This window comes from Megascapheus bottae, chromosome 32, assembly GCF_031878675.1.
Source record: "Megascapheus bottae isolate mThoBot1 chromosome 32, mThoBot2.hap1, whole genome shotgun sequence".
Lineage (NCBI taxonomy): Eukaryota > Metazoa > Chordata > Mammalia > Rodentia > Geomyidae > Megascapheus > Megascapheus bottae.
The window spans coordinates 117,180-140,345 of NC_143540.1; the positions used below are offsets into that span (position 1 = coordinate 117,180).

Sequence of the window (23,166 nt, forward strand, 5' to 3'; positions counted from 1 at the left end):
CAAGACTGATTCATTCTGGCATGATTATGAAATGTTCTAAAAATAACTAACACCTGGCACTCCAACATCAACTGGTCAGTTCCACTAAGGAACTGGCCAGCTGTCATAAGAGTGTCCTCAGGAACACTTATGACTAACTGACTTAAAATACAACCACATCAGGAACCAGCCTGGGATTATCCAGACTGCTCTGATACAACAGGTACTTTACACCCTTTCTTTGCAGTGGTCACCAGTCTTCCTGAGTCAATTTAATATATCTCTTTTAAAAAAAGAAAGAAAGAAATGTACATATGTACATTTAGGGGATTAAATCTCACTGCATTAGAAACGTACCATGTTTATCTACTTAACAAAGAAATTAGGCTGGGCGCAGTGGCTCACACCTATCATCCTAGGTACTCAAGTGGCTGAGATCTGAGGATCACGGTTCAAAGCCAGCCCAGCCAGGGCACAAAAGACCCAAAAAACTGTGGGACTCTTAATTCCAATTAATCACCAGAAAACTGGAAGAACTGTGGCTTAAGGGGTGGGGCGGTAGCCTTGAGCTGAAGAATGCAGGGACAACACCCAGGCCCAGAGTTCAAGTCCCAGGATTTAAAAAAAAAAAAATCCAACCAAAAACAAGACTTTCAGGAGGACCCTTGTTCTTGACAGTTTTAAGACACATTATAAAATAGATTTAATCCTATTTTTAAATATCTTAAAAATGTCTTAACAAAACCAAATGGATTATATGGATTTTATTCTAAGTGGTTAGTGTCACCCAGACACAGCTCTGCTGTTCATTTCATTTGGAAGTTTACTTTTAGAGTATTGTCACTATTAAAGACAAAAGACATGAACAAGACTTAACTGATCCCAAGGGTTAGAATGTAACTCATGGATTCCCAGCACCACAAAAAAGAAAACTTAACTCAATTAACTTGAAAATATTAATGCTAATGGCAAATGGAGTACTTTGAGAAAGCAAAATTTAAAAGGTGATACCTCTTTGACAATAACTAATTAATATGGCAGCCAAACATAAAAGCAAATTAGTTTGATGTAGTATAACTGGCTAGCACAAACAAGTAGACATTGATATCAGCTTACTCAGAATGAAGAGGTGCTGGGGTAACATACGTTATAAGCCTATGACACTTTAATGATGCAGGAGTTAGAACTAGTGAATTATTGATACTTAATACTTGAATATCCATTTTTATAAACACAAATTGACCATGGAATTTCAACTTCATTACAGCTGTGCATGTAATGAGCACATTTAAAATACCAAACTTTTTTTTTTTTTTAATTTCCTGGGAAGTGGGGCTTGGCTCAAGGGTAGGGCAGTAGCCTTGAGCTGAAGAGCTCAGGGACAGTGGCCAGGCTGAGTTCAAGACCCAAGACCCACAAAAAAAAGGGGGGGTTTTGTTTTTTAATTTCCTAACATCAGTGATCTAAGGGCTGAAGAACTTCAATGGTTTTGTATGCAGTGTTTTAAAAGTGAAGTTAAAATAATATTTAGTCCTGTCTAGTACCAAAATAAACAAAAATATTAAAGACTTGAGGAAGTAGATCTAAGAAATCTCAAATGCACCTTTTTGCTTTTACAAATAAGTGCCTATAAAACTACGTATAAAAGGTCTAGGAGTTTGGCCTAGTGGTAGCGTGCTTGCCTAGCATGCATGAAGACCTGTGTTCGATTCCTTGGTACCACATACATAGAAAAAACAAAAACAAAAACAGAAGTGCTGAGGCTCAAGTGGTAGAGCTCTAGACTTGAGAAAGTCCAAGGACAGTGCTCAGGCCCTGAGCTCAAGTCCAAGACTGGGGAAAAGAAAACTACCTACAATAAACTTTTTAAAAAAATTTTGTAAAACTCTAAAACTGATTAGTGGAGGTTCACAGTGAAATACTTAATGCTATTCACCCAAGCAACAATATAATCATATTGTAATACAGATATAGTCATATACAGATGTCTGTATCTATTTTATGTTCACTTGCTTTCATAACATGTACTGTTATTCTTCCATTGCTTAATTTTAATTTGTTTTTAATCTTAAAATTTTAAGGTCTTGACCTTTGACATATTATTATTAAAGCTCACTTATGTTTTCAGAAGAACATCACTGATATCCTAAAAATTGACTTAATGTTAAAATGAAGTTTCACCATTCTTAATTGGCAGTATTTTCAATATCTTCATGTTAGAACCATGCATACTTATGCATGAACATGGAATTAAGAATCTCACTAAAACCTGTTGGACTGGGAGAATAAGAGAAAGAGAGGGAGAGAATCTGATTAGAATACAATGTATGTATGTGTGAAAAATCATGGTGAAAACTCGTAACTCAATTATTCTACCCTAAAGAAAAGGAATAACAGGAAAGTGATACAGTCTAGAGGGGCAGGAATAGGAACAGGTAACAGTGGGGAAGAGGGAAGGGTGAAGGCTTCTCAAAACACTTTTAAGTCAGCCGCTGGTGGCTCATGCCTGTAATTCTAGCTACTCAGGAGGTTGAAATCTGAACATCACAGCTTGAAGCTAACCTGGGCAGAAATGAACCTATGACTCTTATTTCCCATTAACCATTACAAAACTGGAAGCTGAGCTGTGGTTCAAATGGTAGAGCAATAGCCTTGAGTACAAACAGGCTCAAGGACAGGACTCAGGCCCTGAGTTCAAGCCCTATAACCAAAAAAAAAAAAAATAAAAAATTCTTATTTTTATGTGCACCCAAGAATAAAATAAATACTTTTCCCCCTAAAAATGGCAAATTTCCATTCATCTGAAGTACAACCAGCTAGCTACAGATCTATACATTAATTTTTAAGTAATATAACTATTTGCAGATGGTGAAAATTTAACATCTTACTGTATCTTTGAAGATATTATCTCAAAGTGGTGTTTCTGATATCGATATCTCAAAAAGCAATATTGAGCAATATATATTGATTTTCTCTCTGTAAATTTACATTCTTAGAGGTACCTATTTAACGAACTGGTACAAAGACAAAAGAGTATAGCCTGGCATTTTTTAAAAAGCATGAAGTAAATTAGTAGACTCAACAGAAAAAGACACCATATTATTTCCTGTTCTTTCCTACCTTTGGCCTTCCACCACTAAAAATCCCACAGCATATAGAAATACTATCTACAAGTGAATTAGATAAACCAAGTCTCTTATGGGAGACAATTCCTATCCCCAAACAGCCAAGTGCACCGAAAATAGTTTAACATATTCTTTGCAGGACTTCCAGGCATGGTCTTCTATTGTACCGTACTTCCTCTTTTTTTTCTCAGAGAGAAAATAACAAACAACAGACCAGTTTCCTAGACAGAGCACTTTCCTTTTCAGGCTCAGTCCCAACAGGACCACACAGGGGGTTCACTTCCTTCCTCTGGCTTCAGGTGCACCCCTCTGTGTGCTGGTCCTTTTCTGACCATGAAAAAGATCTAGAAAATGGGATACAAATCTCTGTGTTTTAAAATTGTCACCTCAGATATCAGAGGTCCAGGAAACTTAACCAGACTGAAACATATACTGCCCCTTCTTCTACTTCTTATTGACAGAGGGGAAAAGAAGCTAGTTGAACTATTTGTACCTATGTTCCTCTCGGGGAAGGACCTAGCATAGAAAAGCCCCACGGATGCTTATGTTGCTAGTTTAGTTGTGAAGACACCCTTGAAAAGGGCAGCCGAGGAAGAGGTTTCCATCACATGTGGGAACCAAGTTGTTGCCAAAGGCCAAATTCAAACATTCGTTTCCCTTCACATTAACAAAGTCTTTGAGAACAACACATAGGTGGTAGAGAAGGAATGACATCATGAAATAAGCAAACCTTGAAAGAGTCATTAGGCAGATGAGAAGTAGATAATTATAAAATTTTAATTACACAATGGGGGTGACATAATATAAAGTCATAGCTTTACTATAAAAATTATGTAAAAAGCACTGGGAAAGAGAATTCCAAACAAAGTAAACATTACCTTCCAACATCCAATTTTCTTTCTTAAAATTATCTGGTAATATATAACTATCATTATCTGTTACAATTATTCTTCTGAATAACGTATGAAAAGGTTAGCAACTATGACTTTTCTAATACGTTTTAATTAACATGGAATATGAGTGCCACAGAGCAAAATGCACATATTTTAAGCTTGAAAAATAATACTCAGGAAATGGGGCGATTCCAAGCACTGACTGGTGGCTCAGGCCTGTAATCCTAGCTACGCAGGAGGCTGAGATCAGAGGACTGTAGCTCAAGGCCAGCCCAAGTAGAAAGGCAGGTGAGACTCTTACTGCATATTAAGCACCCAAAAGCTGGAAGGGGAGTTGTGGCTCAAATGGTAGATTGCTAACCTTGAGCACAAACGCTAAGAGACAGTGCCCAGGCCCTGAGTTCAAGCCCCAAGAGTGGCACAAAGAAATGAACAAACAGACGCCTATTAGACTAAGTAAAGGCTTTCCCGCTCACTCTTCAGTACTCCAGAAAAGGTGTTACATAAGAGTAGAGAGCAGACTTTCCCCATTCACTCTTCATTACTTCATTACTACTGCGGAAAATTTGTTACATAAAAGAGCAGAGGATAAAAATAAGATCTGTAACACCTAAGAAGTGTCATATAGGTCACAGAGTCAGCTATGAGTAAAAAGAAGGTCTTAAAATTTAAATGTGCTTATTCATAGTTGAACACGACAGTCATTAAAAGGAGGAAACACTCTGGTGATAGTGACATGGGCCACTGTGATAAAGACTGAGAAAAGGGAACACAAAACACAACCTAATGGAGCCAATGTGTGGAAGCTCTTTACCCCCCATTTCCGTGGTGCTCTTCTTGTTCAGGATTTTCAGAATGTCTCTGGTAATCTTCTTCAACTGATGCCGTGCTTCCTCACGTTCTTTACCAACTCCATAGAGAAGGACTGTGCGCTGGTTACATTCATGACTTGAGGACTCGCCCTGAAAAACAGAAAATGCTCTCTGAGGCCCCCGCTTGTCAAGAAGGGACTGAATTCCATGTCCCTGGGATGCACTGACCACAGCCTCTCCCCGCTGGCCTGCAGAGGGACACCCTACCAATTCGCCATTTATCTTGAGCTTCACTGGCAGCACCCCAACTTTTCAAACTTGGAACTTGCTCAAGTAAAACACAAAAAAATGCCAAGTGACCTGAAGTCTTAATAGAAGCATTTGATGTGGGCCTACCCTGCAGAGTAAGTTCTGGTGATTAAAAAACTTCTCGTTATCTAAAATGGAACATGGCATTAATTTCACACCATTTAACATACTACCTATTGATGCCTTTTCTTAAGGAAATTATTGTTTAGTAAGCTTGGTTTTAAGCATAAAGTAATAATAGATACTTTATATCTAGAAAAAAATTCTTGCCAGGACATTCATAAACTATATATATATATATATATACACACACACATATATACACATATATATATATACATACACATACATATGTATGTATGACTGTGTGAGATACATCTATATTTGTATCCAAATGATTTTTTTTAATTAGAGTGAGTGAAGTTTCATTACGTGTAAAGTAACTAAGTGGAAATATAAACATATTCAGAGACGCTTGCCCTCTAGACTGCCCCCTGCTCCCCTCCCAACAAGGTAAAGCGCTGAATTTTTTTTTCACCGTATGACAAAAGACATTTTTAGTCACCAAATAACAGAAATGTAAAGACATCACCAAGTAATTCCTTAGAGAAAGTTAAGTCAACTGGGATGTGCTCTTGCTCTTTGATTCTACCTCAGCCTCTCCGTTAGATCTTACAGTTAAACTTTAGTCCATTACCTGCACTTCTCTGCCTCACATCTTTCCCTGGTCCAGCACTTACGAGTCCTACCAGCATCCATTTCAAAGAACTCTTGGGATAACACCTAAGAACACTGCTTTGAGGAAACAAATGCCCCCCCGCCCCTGCTCATACTTAGTGATGGCTCTCACAAACAGCCACCACAGTGCCTGCAGGCGTTTGCTCTGGGGTTTTGCCTAGGCCTGTGGCTGCTGCAGCCCCACTTTCCTTCCAGATCTTTGTCACTCTGCACAGTGTCTCTGTCCCCACCTTGTCAGCCTACCCCTGGGGACATATTTGACTTCACATCACACTGCCCTTACACAGGTTCCTTTTTTAAAATTATTATTCTACTTTACTAAAAAGATTATGTGTTTCCATGCTTCACTGACTAACCCATAACACCCAAGGTTTTAGTGTTAAAATGAGAGGAAGACACTACCTCTGGGGGAGGGGGGCAAGGGGCGTTTTCCTAGAAATGACTCCCCACACACACACACACCCTCCTCAGATTTTCAAAATACAAGACACTGTGTAAGACAGCTCCAGGCATTGACTCCGAACCAGGCTGCACAAAGAAAGAGCTGTGAGAGGCTTACTGATTTTAATGGTTGTCACAGAACATGGGTGCTCTATGTTTCCTTTTGGGGATGTATGCACATAAAGCGATAAAGAGAACAGGAGAAAACTATAAAACTGAGGTAGTGCTCCCCCAAGGCCCTGGTGACTTCAGGAAGGCACATGCACTGACATGACGCCTGAGAGAAGAGTGACTCAAAGATCAGCTAAGTTATCCAACTACTCTATAGAATGTGCTTCTGGGGGCCAGGAGTGTGGCCTAGTGGTGGAGTGCTTGCCAAGCATGCACGAAGACCCAGGTTTGATTTCTTGGTACTACATGCATAGAAAAGCCAGAAGTGGTGCTGTAGCTCAGGTGGAAGAGCTCTAGCCTTGAGAAAGTCCAAGGACAGTGCTCAGACCCTGAATTCAAATCCCAAGACTGGCCCCGCCCCCCAAAAAAGAACGTGCATCTAAATGCCAAGAACTCTTGAGGAAAATGCAATGCCACAGGATGCATTAACTGTAGAGCTGTAACCAGCCCAAACAGTGCAGGCAAAGGCTTCCTGGAAGGCAGCACAGGACAGCCACGCCCCATGCTGTACTGACAGCAGCCCCAGAACCTCCTCTCCTGACAGACAGATCAGCAGTGCACCTCCCTGGACAGGGGGGAGAGAAAACAGATACAGAGTCGGGAACACACTGTACACATGGTTGCTGCTTATCATTCACAAATTACAAGCAGTGTCCACTACACGCATCCACACAGCTGCTGGCCCTTCCTACCTTTCTGTTGCTTCTCCTGTCACCAAATCCCCCAAAGCTGTGCAAGCACATTGTCAGCCCCCACGTGGTCCCATCTATTTGTCTAAAGCTGAACAACATAAGGACTAGGAAGGGGAAGGAAATTGTGCAACTTAGGTTTGTTTGTTTTAGGTTATCTTCAAGTCTGTCATCTCTGTCTTCATTTTCATTTTTATCTTAATAAGCACCATTGGTATTGAGTGTCTGTTAAGTATACCAGATAGAAAAATTTAAAGGAGACTAATGAACAAATATGTGGCTAATGAACAAATATGAGGTAGGGGTAAAAATAAAGAAAAAATAGCTTTACAGAACATATGCTGATAAAGAGCTGAGGAAACTGAAGGGGAAAAGAAACATATAGAGAGTTTCAGAAAGAAAAAAAAGTCTAGTGAAGGGCCAGCCTTGAGCTGAAGAGCTTAAGACCCAGAGTTCAAGCCCCTGGACCAACAAGAGAGAGAGAGAGAGGGGGGGGGGGGAGGGAGAAATCCAGTGAGCTACACACTAGAATTGGGAGTACTAGAGTATGTACATGTTGCCAAAACTAACTACACTTAGTATTAGAAATGAGCACTAGGAAACAAAATCTATGATATACTTCAAGAAGGAAAAGGCCTGGGCACCAAAATCTAGGAGTGAATATACACCTCATTAGATTCCAAGATGAACCCACTACAAAAATTTTCTCGGAGACCCTCAAAAAGCACATTGAGCACTGAGAAAGCAAGTGCCAGGATTCTGAATGGTAGTTAGAAATGTATGGTGAGCATTACTCGACACAAGCCAAGCAATAGGTCAGGGATACATGCAGGGGATCCAGTCCCAAGAAGGGTGCAGAAGCTCTCCCCGTGCTGGAGAAGTGAGGGACAGAGACAGACGAGAGAGAGTGCCACAGAGAGTGCGCAGTGGAGTTCCAAGTCCATGGGAACGCCATGGGTCAGCCTCCGATGAAAAGTTTCTCATGAATTGTGGGGAAAGCAAGCCAGAGTGGGGGTTTGAAGTGAGAAGGGATGATGAAACGGTGACCGTTAGAGAGGAACCCATGCTTCCAGGCAAGGAGCAGGAAGAACAGCAAGCAGCTGGAAAGCAATAGACCCCACCTGCTTCGAAGCTATGATTCAAGTGAAGAAATCTTCCTAAGGAAATCAGGAATGGGAAGCAGATTACCAATACAGGAGACAAAGGATTCTCGTCAAAATTAATAGAAAGAATCAAACCACAGGGAATAAATAAAATCAGAGAAAACAATCGGAAATTGCAGATAAAGGAGAAAGAAACTAAGTTAGAATCAGTGCACTGGTTTTAATACACACACACACATACATACATACATACACACAGTTTTTAAAAAGGAGAGGCCGGAGTTTGGCCTAGTGGTAGAGTGCTTGCCTAGCATGTACGAAGCCCTGGGTTTGATTCCTTGGTACCACATACATAGAAAAAAGCTAGAAGTGGTGCTGAGGCTCAAGTGGTAGAGCTCTGGCCTTGAGAAAGTGCAAGGACAGTGCTCAGGCCCTGAGCTCAAGCCCAGGACTGGCCAAAAAAAAAAAAGGAAAGGAAAGAAATCAAATGTTGGCCATTATTCTGAACAAAAATTTCAGGTCTGGTGTCAGGAGTTTGGCCTAGCAGTAGAAATGCTTGTCTACCATGTATGAAGACCCGGATTCAATTCCTTGGTACCACATACATACCAAAAATCTGGAAGTGGTGTTGTGGCTCAAGTGGTAGAGCTCTAGCCTTAAGAAAAGTCCAAGGACAGTGCTCAGGCTCTGAGTTCAAGCCCCACAACTGGCAAAAAAGAAATTCAGGTCTCTAAATCTACAAATAAGAAAGGTTTACTTCCACGTTACAAAGAAAGGCTGATGTAAAATTAAAAGTAACTACATGGGAATAGTAGCATGTGAATATTCACATGTAACTGACAGAGGGAAACTGACAGTTTGGCTTCAATTGCACTAAAACTCTATGTACATTTACAGCCGTGGCCCTCAAACTGCAAGATTCTGGCAACACAGCAAAGACTCATTCAAACACAAAAAGGGGGCCAGGGCCCCCACAACCTCTCATTCATAGCGGTTAGGCTGGTACCTGAGAATGCACCTGTATAATACATTTCCAGGTGATTCTGAGCTGATATTCTGAACACAGCCTCAACACTGAGAAGAAACAACTCAAACACGTGCTCCTAGCAGAGGCACTTGCTCATGGAGCTGGGCTGCTAGCAGAAGGGTATGGCCACTGGAGATGCTGTGCTTAGGGTGCATGTGGTCTGCAGTAACACCGGGAGCACCCACCTTTGCATTAAGGTGAAGCAGAAACAAGTTCTCCGTCCAGTTTCACTCCTACCACACGGTTGCCCCTTGCATTTAAAAACCAAAGAGCTGTATAGAATAGTGATTCACACAACTGTACATAACAGTGATACAAAGATACCTTAATGTTACCATTTTCCCCAAAACTAGAAGTTATGGTAAAGGAAAAAACAAAACCTAAAAACTGAAATTGATCACAGTTAAGTTTAACTCAAGAAAGCATAAAGGGGTAGGGGAAGAGGGAGGAGAAGTGGGACAAAAACATGAGAAAGGGCATCAATGTTCAAGAAGTAATGTGCCCACTGATGAATGTAATTGTAACCCTCTATACATCACCACAACAATAAAATACAATAAAAAGGCATATATAAAAAAAGAAAGCAAAAGAAAAGCATGAAGGATGCTTTACACAAGAAGCAAGCTAAATAGCTGCTTTTCTTTTTTAATGTAATTTTAGATTCTGGTTCTTTATAATGGGAAGAAACTGTTCTTCCTAAAAAGGATTAATCAAACACAAATTTAAAATAATGACATTATTAACCAGGGAGGAAACAAGAACAAGAAGCTTAACATCCCCAACCAGGCCACGTTTTGAGTTAATGCAATTACTTATTACAAGGCAATACATCATCCAAAGTGAAGCATAGCATGTTTATACGTGAAAATCATCTAAAAAAGATGATTTTTGCCTCTTTCTCCAGGAAACAGACTTCAAAATCTTGATCTATGGATTTATCATCTGTATGGAAAATAAATGAAGAACTTATAAATCATCAGCTATAGCAGATTTCAGTAAGAAGCTTGAAAAACCTTAGGTTATTTTTTATAATAAAAAGATGACTTCTGCACTCTGGTCCCACATTCCCAGGAAGTAAAAGCAGAAGTCCTAGAAGCAGACAGAGGGGACTTGGTGTCCACAATGCTGCAGATAAATCTCTGATTGTGAAGTTCTCTCTTCCCTCTCTCCTTCCATTTCCCTATAGAAAGCTCAAGACTTTACTGAAGAAAACTCAGCAAATTCTCTACTACAAAGAAGTTTGGCAACTAAACTGAGACATTAATAGGAAAATACCAGATGCCAGTCTAACAACCATTACTGAAGACATTCAAATCCTTCAGAATCTACTAAAGCAGGTAATACTCTGTCAGTATTTAGGTAAAATTTATGTGTAAATTTTCCCAGCTTTTCTTAAAGTTGTAATTCTTAAATAACAATAACAGAAAAAATATATTTGGAATAAACATTAAAATTTTACTTACTTTTTAAAAAGGCGATTAGGTAATAAGTGAGAATTTTCAAAAGTTTACACCATACTCTTGATGCCTCAGGATTTGTTTTTTTAAAAAAAAAATTTTCAATAATTACAGGATAAAAAAGTGAATTCTATGATTCTATGGGGAATCTGGCATCATTTCATTTACTATGCTAAACCTTTTACATGGAAGTGTTTGTTTTTTCTTTTAAGATATTTTTGCTTTCAACATGATTGTCTGATTATAAAGAATATTTATGTCCAATGAATTACATTTGATGCAATTTAAAAATCTAAAGTTCATCTCAAGTTTCAAGAGTTAGATGCTAGACAGTATATTGAGAAATCACTGAGAACTGCCCCAATACCTGCCTACTGTGATAATAGCCTATGAAGTCAGAAAAGGATATGGCTTTGCCATTTTACTTCAGCTACCATTATTTACTCTATAAATCTAGGGAAAACGTCCTGCTGCCTTGGTGAACATACACACACACACACACATACACATACACACACACATATATGTAAATACATGTATATGTGCATGTGTATACTTATGTGAATTTTAGTCATTTCTTTGATTTTTACCATTTTAAAATTTCTACTGAATGACATTCAGAAAATATGCATGGAAATTAAATGTAGTGAACAAATTGGAAATAAAATATACATGGATGAAAAATGTCTGTGACTACATACCGGTTCTTTGTGAAACCGGTGTTGGAATGGAGGGAGGGAAGGAATATCTTCCACTTTTGTTTTTCTGTGATGCTATTTGATTTATTTATAAATTTACCAGGAGTGATTTCATAATTTCCATTTTTTTAATTAATTGTCAAATGGACAATTATCAAACATTTCTCCTTGTAATCCTTTGGTGATACTAAAATAAATCCAGGAGTAAGGATGGTACAGGAAAAGTAAGAACTACAATCTCATCCATATATCTGTTTCCTATGTAAATATAAGTAGGCTTTTAACAAAATTGAAACAAAAATTGAAAAAAGAAACCAGTCATATAAACTTTTTTTCTTTTTTGTGGGTCATGGAGCTTGAGGCTTGAACTCTGGGCCTGGATGCTGTCCCTGAGCTCTTCAGCTCAAGGCTACCGCCCTACCCCTTGAGCCATAGCCCCACTTCACGTTTTTTACTGATTGACTGGCAATAAGAGTTTCACCTTCTCCAGTGCCTGGGCTGGCTTTGAACCACAATCCTCAGATCTCAGCCTCCTGAGTAGCTAGGGTGACAGGCGTGAGCCACCACACCCGGCTGAGTCACATAAACTTTCTCAGATGAGGCCTTCTGGGGTTCAGTCCTAGTAATGCTACAATAAACATCAGGCAGATCCTTAGTTTTTAAAGAGAACTGTGGAGGTAATAACAAATGTCATGACTAATAACAGCTCCCTTGCTTTCCTCCCGTAGGCTGCAAAGAGAAAATGCAAGCCACCACCAACGTCACCCCCACCGGTGTCACCCCTGCCCCTGGGAACAGCAGCCAGTGCACCAGGGACTACCAGATCACAGAAGTCCTCTTCCCACTGCTCTACACTGTCCTATTTTTTGTAGGACTCATCACCAACGGCCTAGCAATGAGGATTTTCTTTCAAATCAACAGTAAATCCAACTTCATTATTTTTCTTAAGAACACTGTCATTTCTGATCTCCTCATGATTCTGACTTTCCCATTCAAAATTCTTAGTGATGCCCAACTAGGCCCCAGGCCTCTGAGAACTTTCGTGTGCCAAGTCACCTCTGTTGTCTTTTATTTCACAATGTACATCAGCATCTCATTCCTGGGACTGATAACTGTTGACCGATACCAAAAGACCACCAGGCCTTTTAACACTTCCAGCCCCAGCAATCTCTTGGGGGCTAAGATTCTGTCCATTGTCATCTGGGCCTTCATGTTCTTACTTTCTCTGCCTAACATGATTCTTACCAACAGAAGGCCAAGAGACGTTAGTGTGAAAAAATGCTCCTTCTTCAAGTCAGAATTTGGTCTGGTCTGGCATGAAATAGTCAACTACATCTGTCAAGTAATTTTCTGGATCAACTTTCTCATTGTCATTGTATGTTATACCCTCATTACAAAAGAACTCTACAGGTCATATGTAAGAACAAGGGGAGGGGGCAAAGTCCCCAGGAAAAGGGTAAATGTCAAGGTTTTCATTATCATTGCGGTGTTCTTTATCTGCTTTGTTCCTTTCCATTTTGCCCGAATTCCCTACACCCTGAGCCAGACCCGAGATGTCTTTGACTGTGCCTCTGAGAACACTCTGTTCTATGTGAAAGAGAGCACTCTGTGGTTAACGTCTTTGAATGCATGCCTGGATCCATTCATCTACTTTTTCCTTTGCAAGTCCTTCAGAAAGTCCTTGACAGGCATGCTAAAGTGCCCCAAATCTAAAACATCTTCATCCCGAGAAAACAGGAACAAAGGAAAGGATGGTGGTCACCCAGAGGAGACACCCATGTAAACCATTACCAGAGGGGCCGCTTCTTTCTGCTGGACATCAGACTCCTTAAAGGAAAGCAGTATGTCAATACATTAACAAGAACTTAGAAAAACCTGCAGCATTTAAGATTGCTTTTGAAACAGGGGATATATAACTACAAAAGTAATTCTCATCTGCTTTTCCACTATTAAAACTATCCCCAAATGCAGAAAAACAGTCCAGCTCTGTATAGTAAACCTGTATCCAATCTCCATGCTCCATGGCAAACAACATGGAATTCCTGCTTTTGAGAATTGGCATAATAGGCAGCCACAAAAATGACATGGAGTTCCTGATTTTAAAAGCTAGCAAGCAATATAGCCATCACAAAGTTGCAATTCTTTAAAGGTACATTCTTTAAATATCACAATCTTATCTTCTTCACTGTCAGCTGAGGAAAAAAATGATCAATTTGATATAATAATCTATCCAGGGGCCGGGAGTTTGGCCTAGTGGTGGAGTGCTTGCCTAGCATGCACGAAGACCCAGGTTCAATTCCTCGGTACCACATACATAGAAAAGTCAGAACTGGTGCTGTGGCTCACGTGGTAGAGCACTAACCTTGAGGAAAGCCCAAGGACAGTGCTCAGACCCTAAATTCAGTTCCCAGGACTGGCAAAAATAAAAATTAAAAAAAAAATCTATCCAAAAACACTACTAAGATACTCTAGACAACAGACCAAATCCTTGCTGCCTGATATTGATAAAAGTTTAAATGGATGTTGTTCTTGGGATATATATCAGGTATATAAAGCAGGAATTAATTACTACAAAACCTCAAGGATGTACAAATTAATTGCTACAACACTCTCAAAAAGTTAAACTAAATGGAATGGTATTTGGTGGAGTTGAATTGTTTTTATCATTAAGGTGATTATGATTTTAAAAATACTATGCCAATAAAGATCATAAATAGTGGCTGAAATTATGAAAGAGGCACTACCTTTATGACATTTTAATACTAAAGAAAGTATTTCCTTAACACTAGAGTAAGAGTTTTCACTAATATCTTGACAACTTCAACAGACACAATACTGTCTTTGACACTTACCTTTCTTAAATAGTTTCTGGAAATACCTGCTAATTGAGTTAACAAGCATTTTGCCTTGGTAAGAAATATGAAGTAAATTTAACTACAAAGTTGCCCTGAATCACTAATAAGAGGAATATGATTGAACTGTTTGGATTACTTGTTTATATTTGTGTGTATAATATAAAAAGTCTACAGTCACTCTGTCTTCATTTTGTTGTAATTTTTTGTCATGACTCACCTTCTCCATACACGTCACAAATCAAACATACTTCAGCACTGCTGCCACCACTGTGTTATTACACGGTTTTGGCAAAGTCTCATCTGAAAATGGCACATAGTCTCATAAAATAGGGCAGATTGGTGGTTTGGCTTCACACAAGCCTCATTTGATATTTTTAAATGTATTCTTATTATATGTATTTATTGAGCAATCCACATCAAAAGGCCATAGTTGATATTTTTAATATGAACCAAACATGTAACATCATGTATCTCAAGTATTTACCATCCTTATATATCAATATCTAAATAAAATGTCAGAAGAAACCCAAAGAGTAGGTAGTAAGAGTAGTAAGATTTAGAAGTTTGCTAAATTTCAATAATATCACTCAAATGCACACATCGTCTGCTGAGTTACACATTTCAGTGCAGGACTGAATGTGTGTAAACCTGCCCCCTGTCATCCACTGCCAATTGCCTGCACTCACTCCTCTGGTCCTGCGAGAAGTGGCTCTGGCATAGGTGGCACAGGTGAACACTGGAACCAAAATCACATTCTCTGTGCTGCTGGGTAAGCGGCAGTGGCCACCCCCACCACCTACACCAGCTGCAACACCAGATGCAGGGGTTTACTGTGCTGCAGGCAAGCACGCACACCCTACAGACAGAACCTGGAGTTGCCAGATCGCCTTGTATATATATTTATTGACTTATGCATTTAAATACATATGTACTGATTTATTTTAACTGATGCAATGAAAACATCCCAAAGAAGACTAGAACTAGAAGCAGCAGTTTATTCACATTTAGTGGGCAATTTATCCAACTTTTATTGTGTCTCCTTTGATTCCCTTGTCACCCTAGTCTGACAATTACACTTCAACCTCACACATGTTTGTGGCCTAGTTTCACAAGTCCATTAAACATTGTAGTTTATTCTTTTTTTTTTTTTGGCCAGTCCTGGGCTTGAGCTCAGGGCCTGAGCACTGTCCTTGGACTTTCTCAAGGCTAGAGCTCTACCACTTGAGCCTCAGCACCACTCTGGCTTTTTTGTATGTATGTGGTACCGAGGAATCGAACCCAGGTCCTTGTGCATGCTAGGCAAGCTCTCTACCATTAGGCCAAACTCCCAGCCCTGTAGTTTATTCTTTTTCATGCCTCTATACATAACTCCCAGATTAAGAGCTCTAGATTTTAGTGAGCAATTCCATGTTTACCCACTGCTTCTCTGAAATGAGAGTTAGGCAGGTTCCATGTAGGACTCTGGAACTACACCATACAAGACTGCAGTGAGCACAGGAATTACACTGTGGAGGCTTGCAGTGGGTTTTGGTGGCATCACTTTGGGACAACTGCTTAATGTCTGCCATTTCGGTTTTCCCATTACTAAAATGGACCATCTCTAAGAACTATGGTGAGGATGAGGGCCACAACAGTACAGCTGTAGTGACGTGACTGATTTGTCACTTTATTTCTGTAGGTCCAAGAAGAGTTCACATCTTTAGCTTACCCCCATGTGCCAGGCTCCTAAATTCTGGGATTATTGGTTGTCTCATCTGATTCTTCTCACTTGTCTTTTATGTGCTATCTGCACATATGAGTATTCCACTTCTTTTCCTCTTAACATGTGATAGTCATTATTCTGAGTAGATGGTAAATATTCCATCACTTTATTCTCTTCAAAACAAACCCTAGAAGCACACATTATTATTTACTTTCACTGTAAACTGAAGGCAACTATTTAATTGGCAGTATAAATAACTTGCCCAAAGTCTAAGAAAAGTTAAGATCTGGAGACAGGCTTCTGTTCTACTGCTGGCTATGACGTTCACATTCTAAGCTACCTCAGCAGGGCTGGCAGTTAGGAAATGTGACTAACATACTTACCAAGGCCCAACATTTGAGGCTCTCACACCTAAAAGAACATACTTTTGTGAATTCAGAGATGCGCACTATCCATCAGTTCCTCTTTAGAAGTTTCCCACACAATGGCATTTTGAAATTCAAGCAACATATGATTTCCCACTTTTGAATTATGAAATCATATACAGAATTTCCCTTGTTTAAAGTGAAACTATTCCAAATCTCCTCCTCAATAATAGATTTGTACTGTAAAAAATTCATAATTGGGCCGGGAGTTTGGCCTAGTGGTTAAAGTGCTTGCCTAGCATGCATGAAGACCCGGGTTTGATTCCTTGGTACCACATATGTAGAAAAAAGCTGGAAGTGGTGCTGTGGCTCAAGTGGTAGAGCTCTAGCCTTGAGAAAGGCCAAGGACAGTGCTCAGGCCCTGAGTTCAAGCCCAGGACTGGCAAAAAAAGAAAAAAAAATCATAATTATGTAAGTTAAACCCTCTAAAATCATAGTTTTAAAAGTATGCTTGGCTTTTATCCTCAGTGGGAGCAAGCAAACCAATATTCTAAAAATTATGTTTACAGGGGCCGGGAGTTTGGCCTAGTGGTTAAAGTGCTTGCCTAGCATGCACAAAGACCCGGGTTTGATTCCTCAGTACCACATACATAGAAAAAAGCTGGAAGTGGTGCTGTGGCTCAATTGGTAGAGCTCCAGCCTTGACAAAGCCCAAGAAAAATTCTCAGGCCCTGAGTTCAAGCCCCAGGACTGGCAAAAAGAAATTATATGAACATCGTATTTGTGAATCTTGAATCTGTATTCCCAAGGAAAACATGCTTGAGGAAAATTTCAAATTGTGCCATGCACTGGGTATAGAAAACCCAAATTGTTATGTATTATATTGCTTTGTATTTAAAAATGTTCAAAGAGGTAAGAAATTTTTATTTTCTAAATCCCAAGCCAAGTCATCCAAAACTTTCTGATCAACCCAGTTCTGTAGTCTAGGCCAATTCCATGGTAAAACCTGTAGCAAGGACTATGAAATGAAACTCACCAAGAATGCCACATCCTCCTGAAAACCCCCTAATGTCCTCCTTCCCTTCACCTATCTTCCAGCGCAGCCCAACTATATTCAGCAAACTTTCTCTATGCTTCAAGAGGCTTACAGGGAAAGTGTCACAGACTCCAGTCCCAGACTGAGCCACGAAGCCCATGAAGCAGAGTGAAGAGCTGTTAAATGCTTAGAGAACCAATCCATTTTCCATTGCTGTGAGATAGGTCCTGCTTTGAAATCTATCACACAGAAGAGGAAACTGGGCTAGAAAGGTCTTCAATCATTTATCCATAATATAATACCAAGTTACTGATACATCTGGGATTCATACCCTCAAAATTTAGGGCACAGCATTCCTCCCTCTTGCAGACTATGTTCGCTCTCATATCATACTTCTCAAGACCAACAACTAACACCAATATCTACAGAACGAACACACCTCCCTCCTGAAAACAAACTCCTGGAAAAGCCAGTCTCTGAGCATACAGAAGATGATTCTGTCTGGTGTTAAAGTCAGTTCTTACTCTTCTACTTGGTTGTAATTTGAAGCTATTATTTTACCTCCTATTCTACTAGGTACAAGGGGCACTAACATTAACAAGACAGGCCAGGATAGTAACTACTGGAAAACAAAAAGTTAATTACAACTAAATTTACTCAAATCATTGTGGATTTAGTGATGTGTATGAAACTTAACTCTGCCGGCAGGCCCTCCAAGGGCTAAACAAGAAGAGGATCAAATAGATGACATTACAGAAGCACATAGTAAAAATGAGGAAGGAAACCAAGTATAAAAAAACAGGACATTTGCTTTATGAGCTCATTTTTGGCTGAACTAATGGCTGTCACAATCAGAAGATAAAGAACTGAGGATCCTCTCCAACACAGGTGAATTTTAGTTTTTCTTATGAATGTGGTTGCTTTAAAAAGGCAGACTAGTGGGGAATGGTGGTTCGTGCCTATACTCCTAGCTACTCAGGAGGCAGACATCTGAGGATCACAGTTCAAAGTCACCCTGGGCACAAAAGTCCATGAGACTCTTATCTCCAATTAACCATCAGAAAACCAGAAATGGTGCTGTGGCTCAATGTGGTAGAGCACTAGCCTTGAGCTGAAGAGCGTGGTGATAGCACCCAGGCCCAGAGTTCAAGCCCAACACTGGTAAAATAATAATAATAAATAAAATAAAAAGATAAAAAGCAGACTATAGTTAAGGAAATAAGTGCCTTAAATTTACTATTCAACAAACAATGGGATTATTTTATGAGCATGAGAATTTATGTAGTATACAATAATCTGACACGTATGTTACCAATTAATGGTGTTTTGTTTTGTTGCTGGGTTAAATGTGGCACCTGCTGTCTGAATTTCACAAGGATGTGAAAGTAATAGCACTGTTAAAAAATACTAAAACTGCCAGGTTTCCAGCGGCTCACGCCTGTAATCCTAGTTACACAGGAGGCTGAGATCTAAGGATTACAGTTCAAAGACAGCCCAGGTATGCACGTCCGGAGACTCTTATCTACAATTAATCACCAGAAAAATGGAAGTGGGACTGAGGCTCAAGGGCTGGGCAGTAGCCTTGAGCTGAAGAGTTCAGGGACAGCACTCAGGCCCAGAATTCAATCCCCATGACTGACCCCCCCCCAAAAAAAAGGAAGAAAGAGAAAAAAAAAAGTACCAGAACTGCATTAGGTATTTCAAAATTTTAGATAAAAATATATATCTTCTAGACACTGAAGGTATTTATTTAGTAAATATAGGCTGTAAGTAGGCTTCAAATATTTTTTAAGAAAGTATTTGCAAATTGTGAAGGGGCTTTATTTTTCCTTTTTTGAACAGTAGCTGACCCATGATGCAGGGTTTCAACGGGTCTGAGAGATGCCCCCGAGACACAAGGGTGACACGGCTCATCTTCCCTGCCCTCTACACGGTGGTTTTCTTGGCCAGTATCCTGCTCAACACCCTGGTCCTCTGGGTGTTCCTCCACATTCCCAGCTCATCCACTTTCATCATCTACCTCAAGAACACCTTGGTGGCTGACCTGATGATGACACTCATGCTTCCTTTCAAGATCCTCTCGGACTCTTACCTAGGACCCTGGCAACTCAGGGCTTTTGTGTGTCGCGTCTCTTCTGTGGTCTTTTATGAGACTATGTATGTAGACATAATACTGCTAGGCCTCATAGCCTTTGACAGATTCCTCAAGATCATTAGGCCTTTTGGAAAATATTTTGTAAAAAAACCTATTTTTGCAAAAATTGCTTCCGTCATCATCTGGTTCATGTTGACCCTTATCTCCCTACCAAATATGATTCTGAACAACAGAGAAGCAACGCCATCATCTGTGAAAAAGTGTGCCTCATTAAAGGGCCCTCTGGGGCTAACCTGGCATCAAGTGGTAAATTACATCTGTCAATTTATTTTCTGGACTATTTTTGTCCTAATAGTTCTGTGTTACGTTGTGATTGCAAAGAAAGTATATGAGTCTTATAAAAAGTTTAAAAGTAAGGACCACAAAAGCAACAAGGAACTGGAGGGAAAAGTCTTTGTAGTTGTGGTTGTCTTTTTTGTGTGTTTTGCTCCTTTCCATTTTGCCAGGGTTCCCTATACTCACAGTCAGACCCGTAATAAGACTGACTGTAGACTGGAGAACCAATTGTTTATTGCTAAAGAAACAACTCTGTTTTTGGCAGCAACCAATGTTTGCATGGATCCTTTAATATACATATTCTTATGCAAAAAATTCACAAACAGACTACCCTGTGTGAGGGGGAGAAGGGCAACAGGATCAAGCCAAGAGCACCACAGCAGTCAGACAGACAATATCACCCTGGGCTGACAACTCAACAGTTGGCTAACTTCCACTCAGTAGTGATGAAATCAAATTTAAGCAATAAAAGGAAAATGACTAGAACCAATGTTGTCTTACTTTATTATCCTAGTGTGTTGGAAAGATAGATACCTTAATAAGCAAAATGAGCTAAAATTAACTGAATGTAAAAGGAAGCATTTGGCCACTAGAGGTCATCTCTAGAAATCACCTTTTGGGGTGCATTTATTTTCACACTGGAAAAGATTAAGAAGAAACATGTATGGCTAAGAACTTCCTTCTAAAAGTATCACATTCTAGTGCACATGTATTCTATACAACATTACTACTTTTACAGCCCCAAAATGTGGATAGTTGCTGACGTAAGTAAATGAACAAGTCCTGATTTCCAAAGTCCATGAATGAAAGCCCAAGGCAGGGACTGAAAAATATGCTAGATATTCAGAATCAGAGGCTCCAAAGGGATAGAAAAGACCTCCAGAATCCTGGAAGAAGGATGGTTACCACCGAAAAACAATAGAGACTCTTGTCCACATCCCAGCAGAACAACCTAAGAGGCATATCACTCCATCAGACTATTAAGTGCGCACAGGCCCACCGACACGGTGCTGTGGTATTCAGCCAAGTCCATGCTCCACTTGCCCACTGTGCCAGTAAGGTTCTCATTGTACAACTGCTTTTACCACTTTGTTGTATTTCTCAACCACAGACCAGGGGTTGCGGATGTTTTCAACAGAAGGTACTATGCTTGGTACATGTAAGTGACATAATTACTAACCCGCAATCAACATACCAATATTGGAAGACACTTATCTTTCTTTCTTCCTGAATCTACGGAGAACTGATTTCAGTACTGCTGAGACCACCTCCCTCCCTAAATCTCCCCACGTCTCCTGCAGTCAGTTTACCCTTCCACACTTTCAGGACTACACTAGTGCTGATTTCCTCCTTTGTAAGAGAGAAAGCTCCCAAAGAAAGATTGTAAGAACTATTTCAATGGCTCTTTGGTTTACCACTAAAGTGAAATTAGAAGCTTCCTAAATGCAATCAAAATAGTGTAACTATATCTTACCTTCCAAATTGAGGAGTATTTTCCACTTTTAATTATACCAACTTTGTCATGTATTCCAATCACCTTTACACACACTCATTTACTTACTCTTTCTCACCAAGCCTTCCAGTAAGGAAAATGCCATTATTCCCCAAATACCAACTGAGTTTAAAACACTAGAAATTTCCCTATATATATATATATATTATTTCATTAAACTCTACAAGCTTTCATGATAGGCATTCTCGTAGAAATGTGGCGAGACTAGGCTCCAGACTGGAGTCTGCCTCTGGCTCTCATCAGCAATTCTGTTACACTGCCTCTCACAAACAATTCCACGGACAGAAGACAGCATAAGGTGCCCACCTCTATGGAAACAGGAGCCCTACAATGTGTGACTCTTGTTCTTAATGTGCTAGGGTATTTTTCATCTCTTACGTTTTTCCCTTGGTTATTCTCATATTGTTATAGTATCTTCCCTTATTATCTAGTATATTGTATATACGATTATTTGTTTATTTGAAATAGGAAAGGGAAGAGGGGAAAACAAGATGAGGGGAGAGGGTAGGGGGAGGGAAACGGGGACAAAAACATGAGAAGGGGTATCAATGTGTGTAAAGTAATACACCTTCTATCTGGTGAATATAACTGTAACCCTTCCATTAATTACAAATAAAAATAATAATAAAAAAAGATGTCCACCTCAGGAAAAAGTAGCAATGAGAAGGCAGATTCTGATGCCAACACATCTCTGGATTCATTCTTGAAAATATCCTTCCCGCTGTAATCAACCACTGCAAATAAAGTTCTCATACCAGAAAAGGTAAGTGGTTTATGTAAATCAGATCTAATAGATATAAATTGCTTCAAGTGACAGATTAAGCACAGTAATTCAAACAGGGACTCAAAGATAGCAATGCTGCCAAAGGAATATTAAAGGTTTGCAATAATAATTATACACAGCACCAATGCCCAGCTCCTGGATGTGAGCCACAATTAGGATGACTTTGTGTCTACAGGCTTAAGCCAGATTTTACTACAATCCATGCTCTGGCTACATGAAAAAAAACATGGTATCTAAGACAGATCGCCTACAGCTATGTATCAATTAGATCCTTGCTTATCTTTGTTTAAAATAACGAGTTAGTGTACCATAAAGGACTTTGACATCCTTAATGTAAGCATTTTCCTTGATGAAGAAATCAATACATTGAGATTGGTGACAGAGAACAGTGAGACAATAGCATAAAAAAATCCTATCAAATATCTGTCCCAATAAACTCCCTACTATGAATTTCATACACAGCACTGGAATTTAGGGCAATAATAAAACTCTTTGTATGACATTCCTTTAAGAGGGTTAAAAAGAGACTACAGTCTTTGAATTCATGCTTTTAATACACTGCAGTTTTTCTGGCAGTAAAATTTCAAATCACAAGCAGCATATCATTTGTTGATGCATCACATCATGATTAAAAGGCTAAAAAGCTTCCACATGCATTTTTTAATTCTCTTAAAAGCAGCTTTACCTTCATTTGGTAAAAATCTTGGATAAAAACGTTTGAAAGGGTGAATTCCATTTTTGTAATTAAGGGCAGTGGTCACCCTAATGACTTAACATTCTGCCCTTGTGAGGACTCCAGCCTGTGTGGGGGGGGGGGGGGACGGGACACGGCACTCACGAAGCTCAGAGGGCAGCTGCCCTCCCAGGGGCTTCATCCACCCTGCCAACCCAAAGAAATATTTCACCAGCCTGGCGCTGGTGGATCATATCTGTAATCCTAGCTATGCAGGAGGCTGAGATCTGAGGATCACAGTTCTAAGCCAGCTGAGGCAAGAAAGTTCATGAGGCTCTTATCTTCAGACACACACACATGGTATG

General features: G+C 39.7%; 3 protein-coding genes across 3 annotated transcripts in view; 2 read left to right on the top strand and 1 right to left on the bottom strand.

The window, feature by feature from the left end:
* Nucleotides 1-23,166, bottom strand: part of Med12l (mediator complex subunit 12L) — a 177,513-nt gene that overhangs the window by 50,145 nt on the left and 104,202 nt on the right. The window contains exon 16 of the mRNA XM_090323139.1: nt 4,812-4,959. Coding sequence (XP_090179265.1) covers nt 4,812-4,959 — 148 coding nt within the window. The remainder of the gene's footprint in view (nt 1-4,811; nt 4,960-23,166) is intronic.
* On the top strand, nt 10,463-13,907 carry P2ry12 (purinergic receptor P2Y12). Its single transcript, XM_090323133.1, has 2 exons — nt 10,463-10,624; nt 12,171-13,907. The coding sequence occupies exon 2, from the start codon at nt 12,185-12,187 to the stop codon at nt 13,223-13,225; it is 1,041 nt and encodes a 346-aa protein (XP_090179259.1). The 5' UTR covers nt 10,463-10,624; nt 12,171-12,184; the 3' UTR covers nt 13,226-13,907.
* On the top strand, nt 18,236-20,311 carry P2ry13 (purinergic receptor P2Y13). Its single transcript, XM_090323137.1, has 2 exons — nt 18,236-18,288; nt 19,243-20,311. Exon 2 carries the CDS (start codon nt 19,253-19,255, stop codon nt 20,240-20,242), a length of 990 nt encoding a protein of 329 aa, XP_090179263.1. The 5' UTR covers nt 18,236-18,288; nt 19,243-19,252; the 3' UTR covers nt 20,243-20,311.

Excerpts from the sequence above, each read along its gene's own strand:
- P2ry12 (XM_090323133.1), top strand. The coding sequence starts at position 12,185 with ATGCAAGCCACCACCAACGTCACCCCCACCGGTGTCACCCCTGCCCCT.
- P2ry13 (XM_090323137.1), top strand. The coding sequence starts at position 19,253 with ATGATGCAGGGTTTCAACGGGTCTGAGAGATGCCCCCGAGACACAAGG.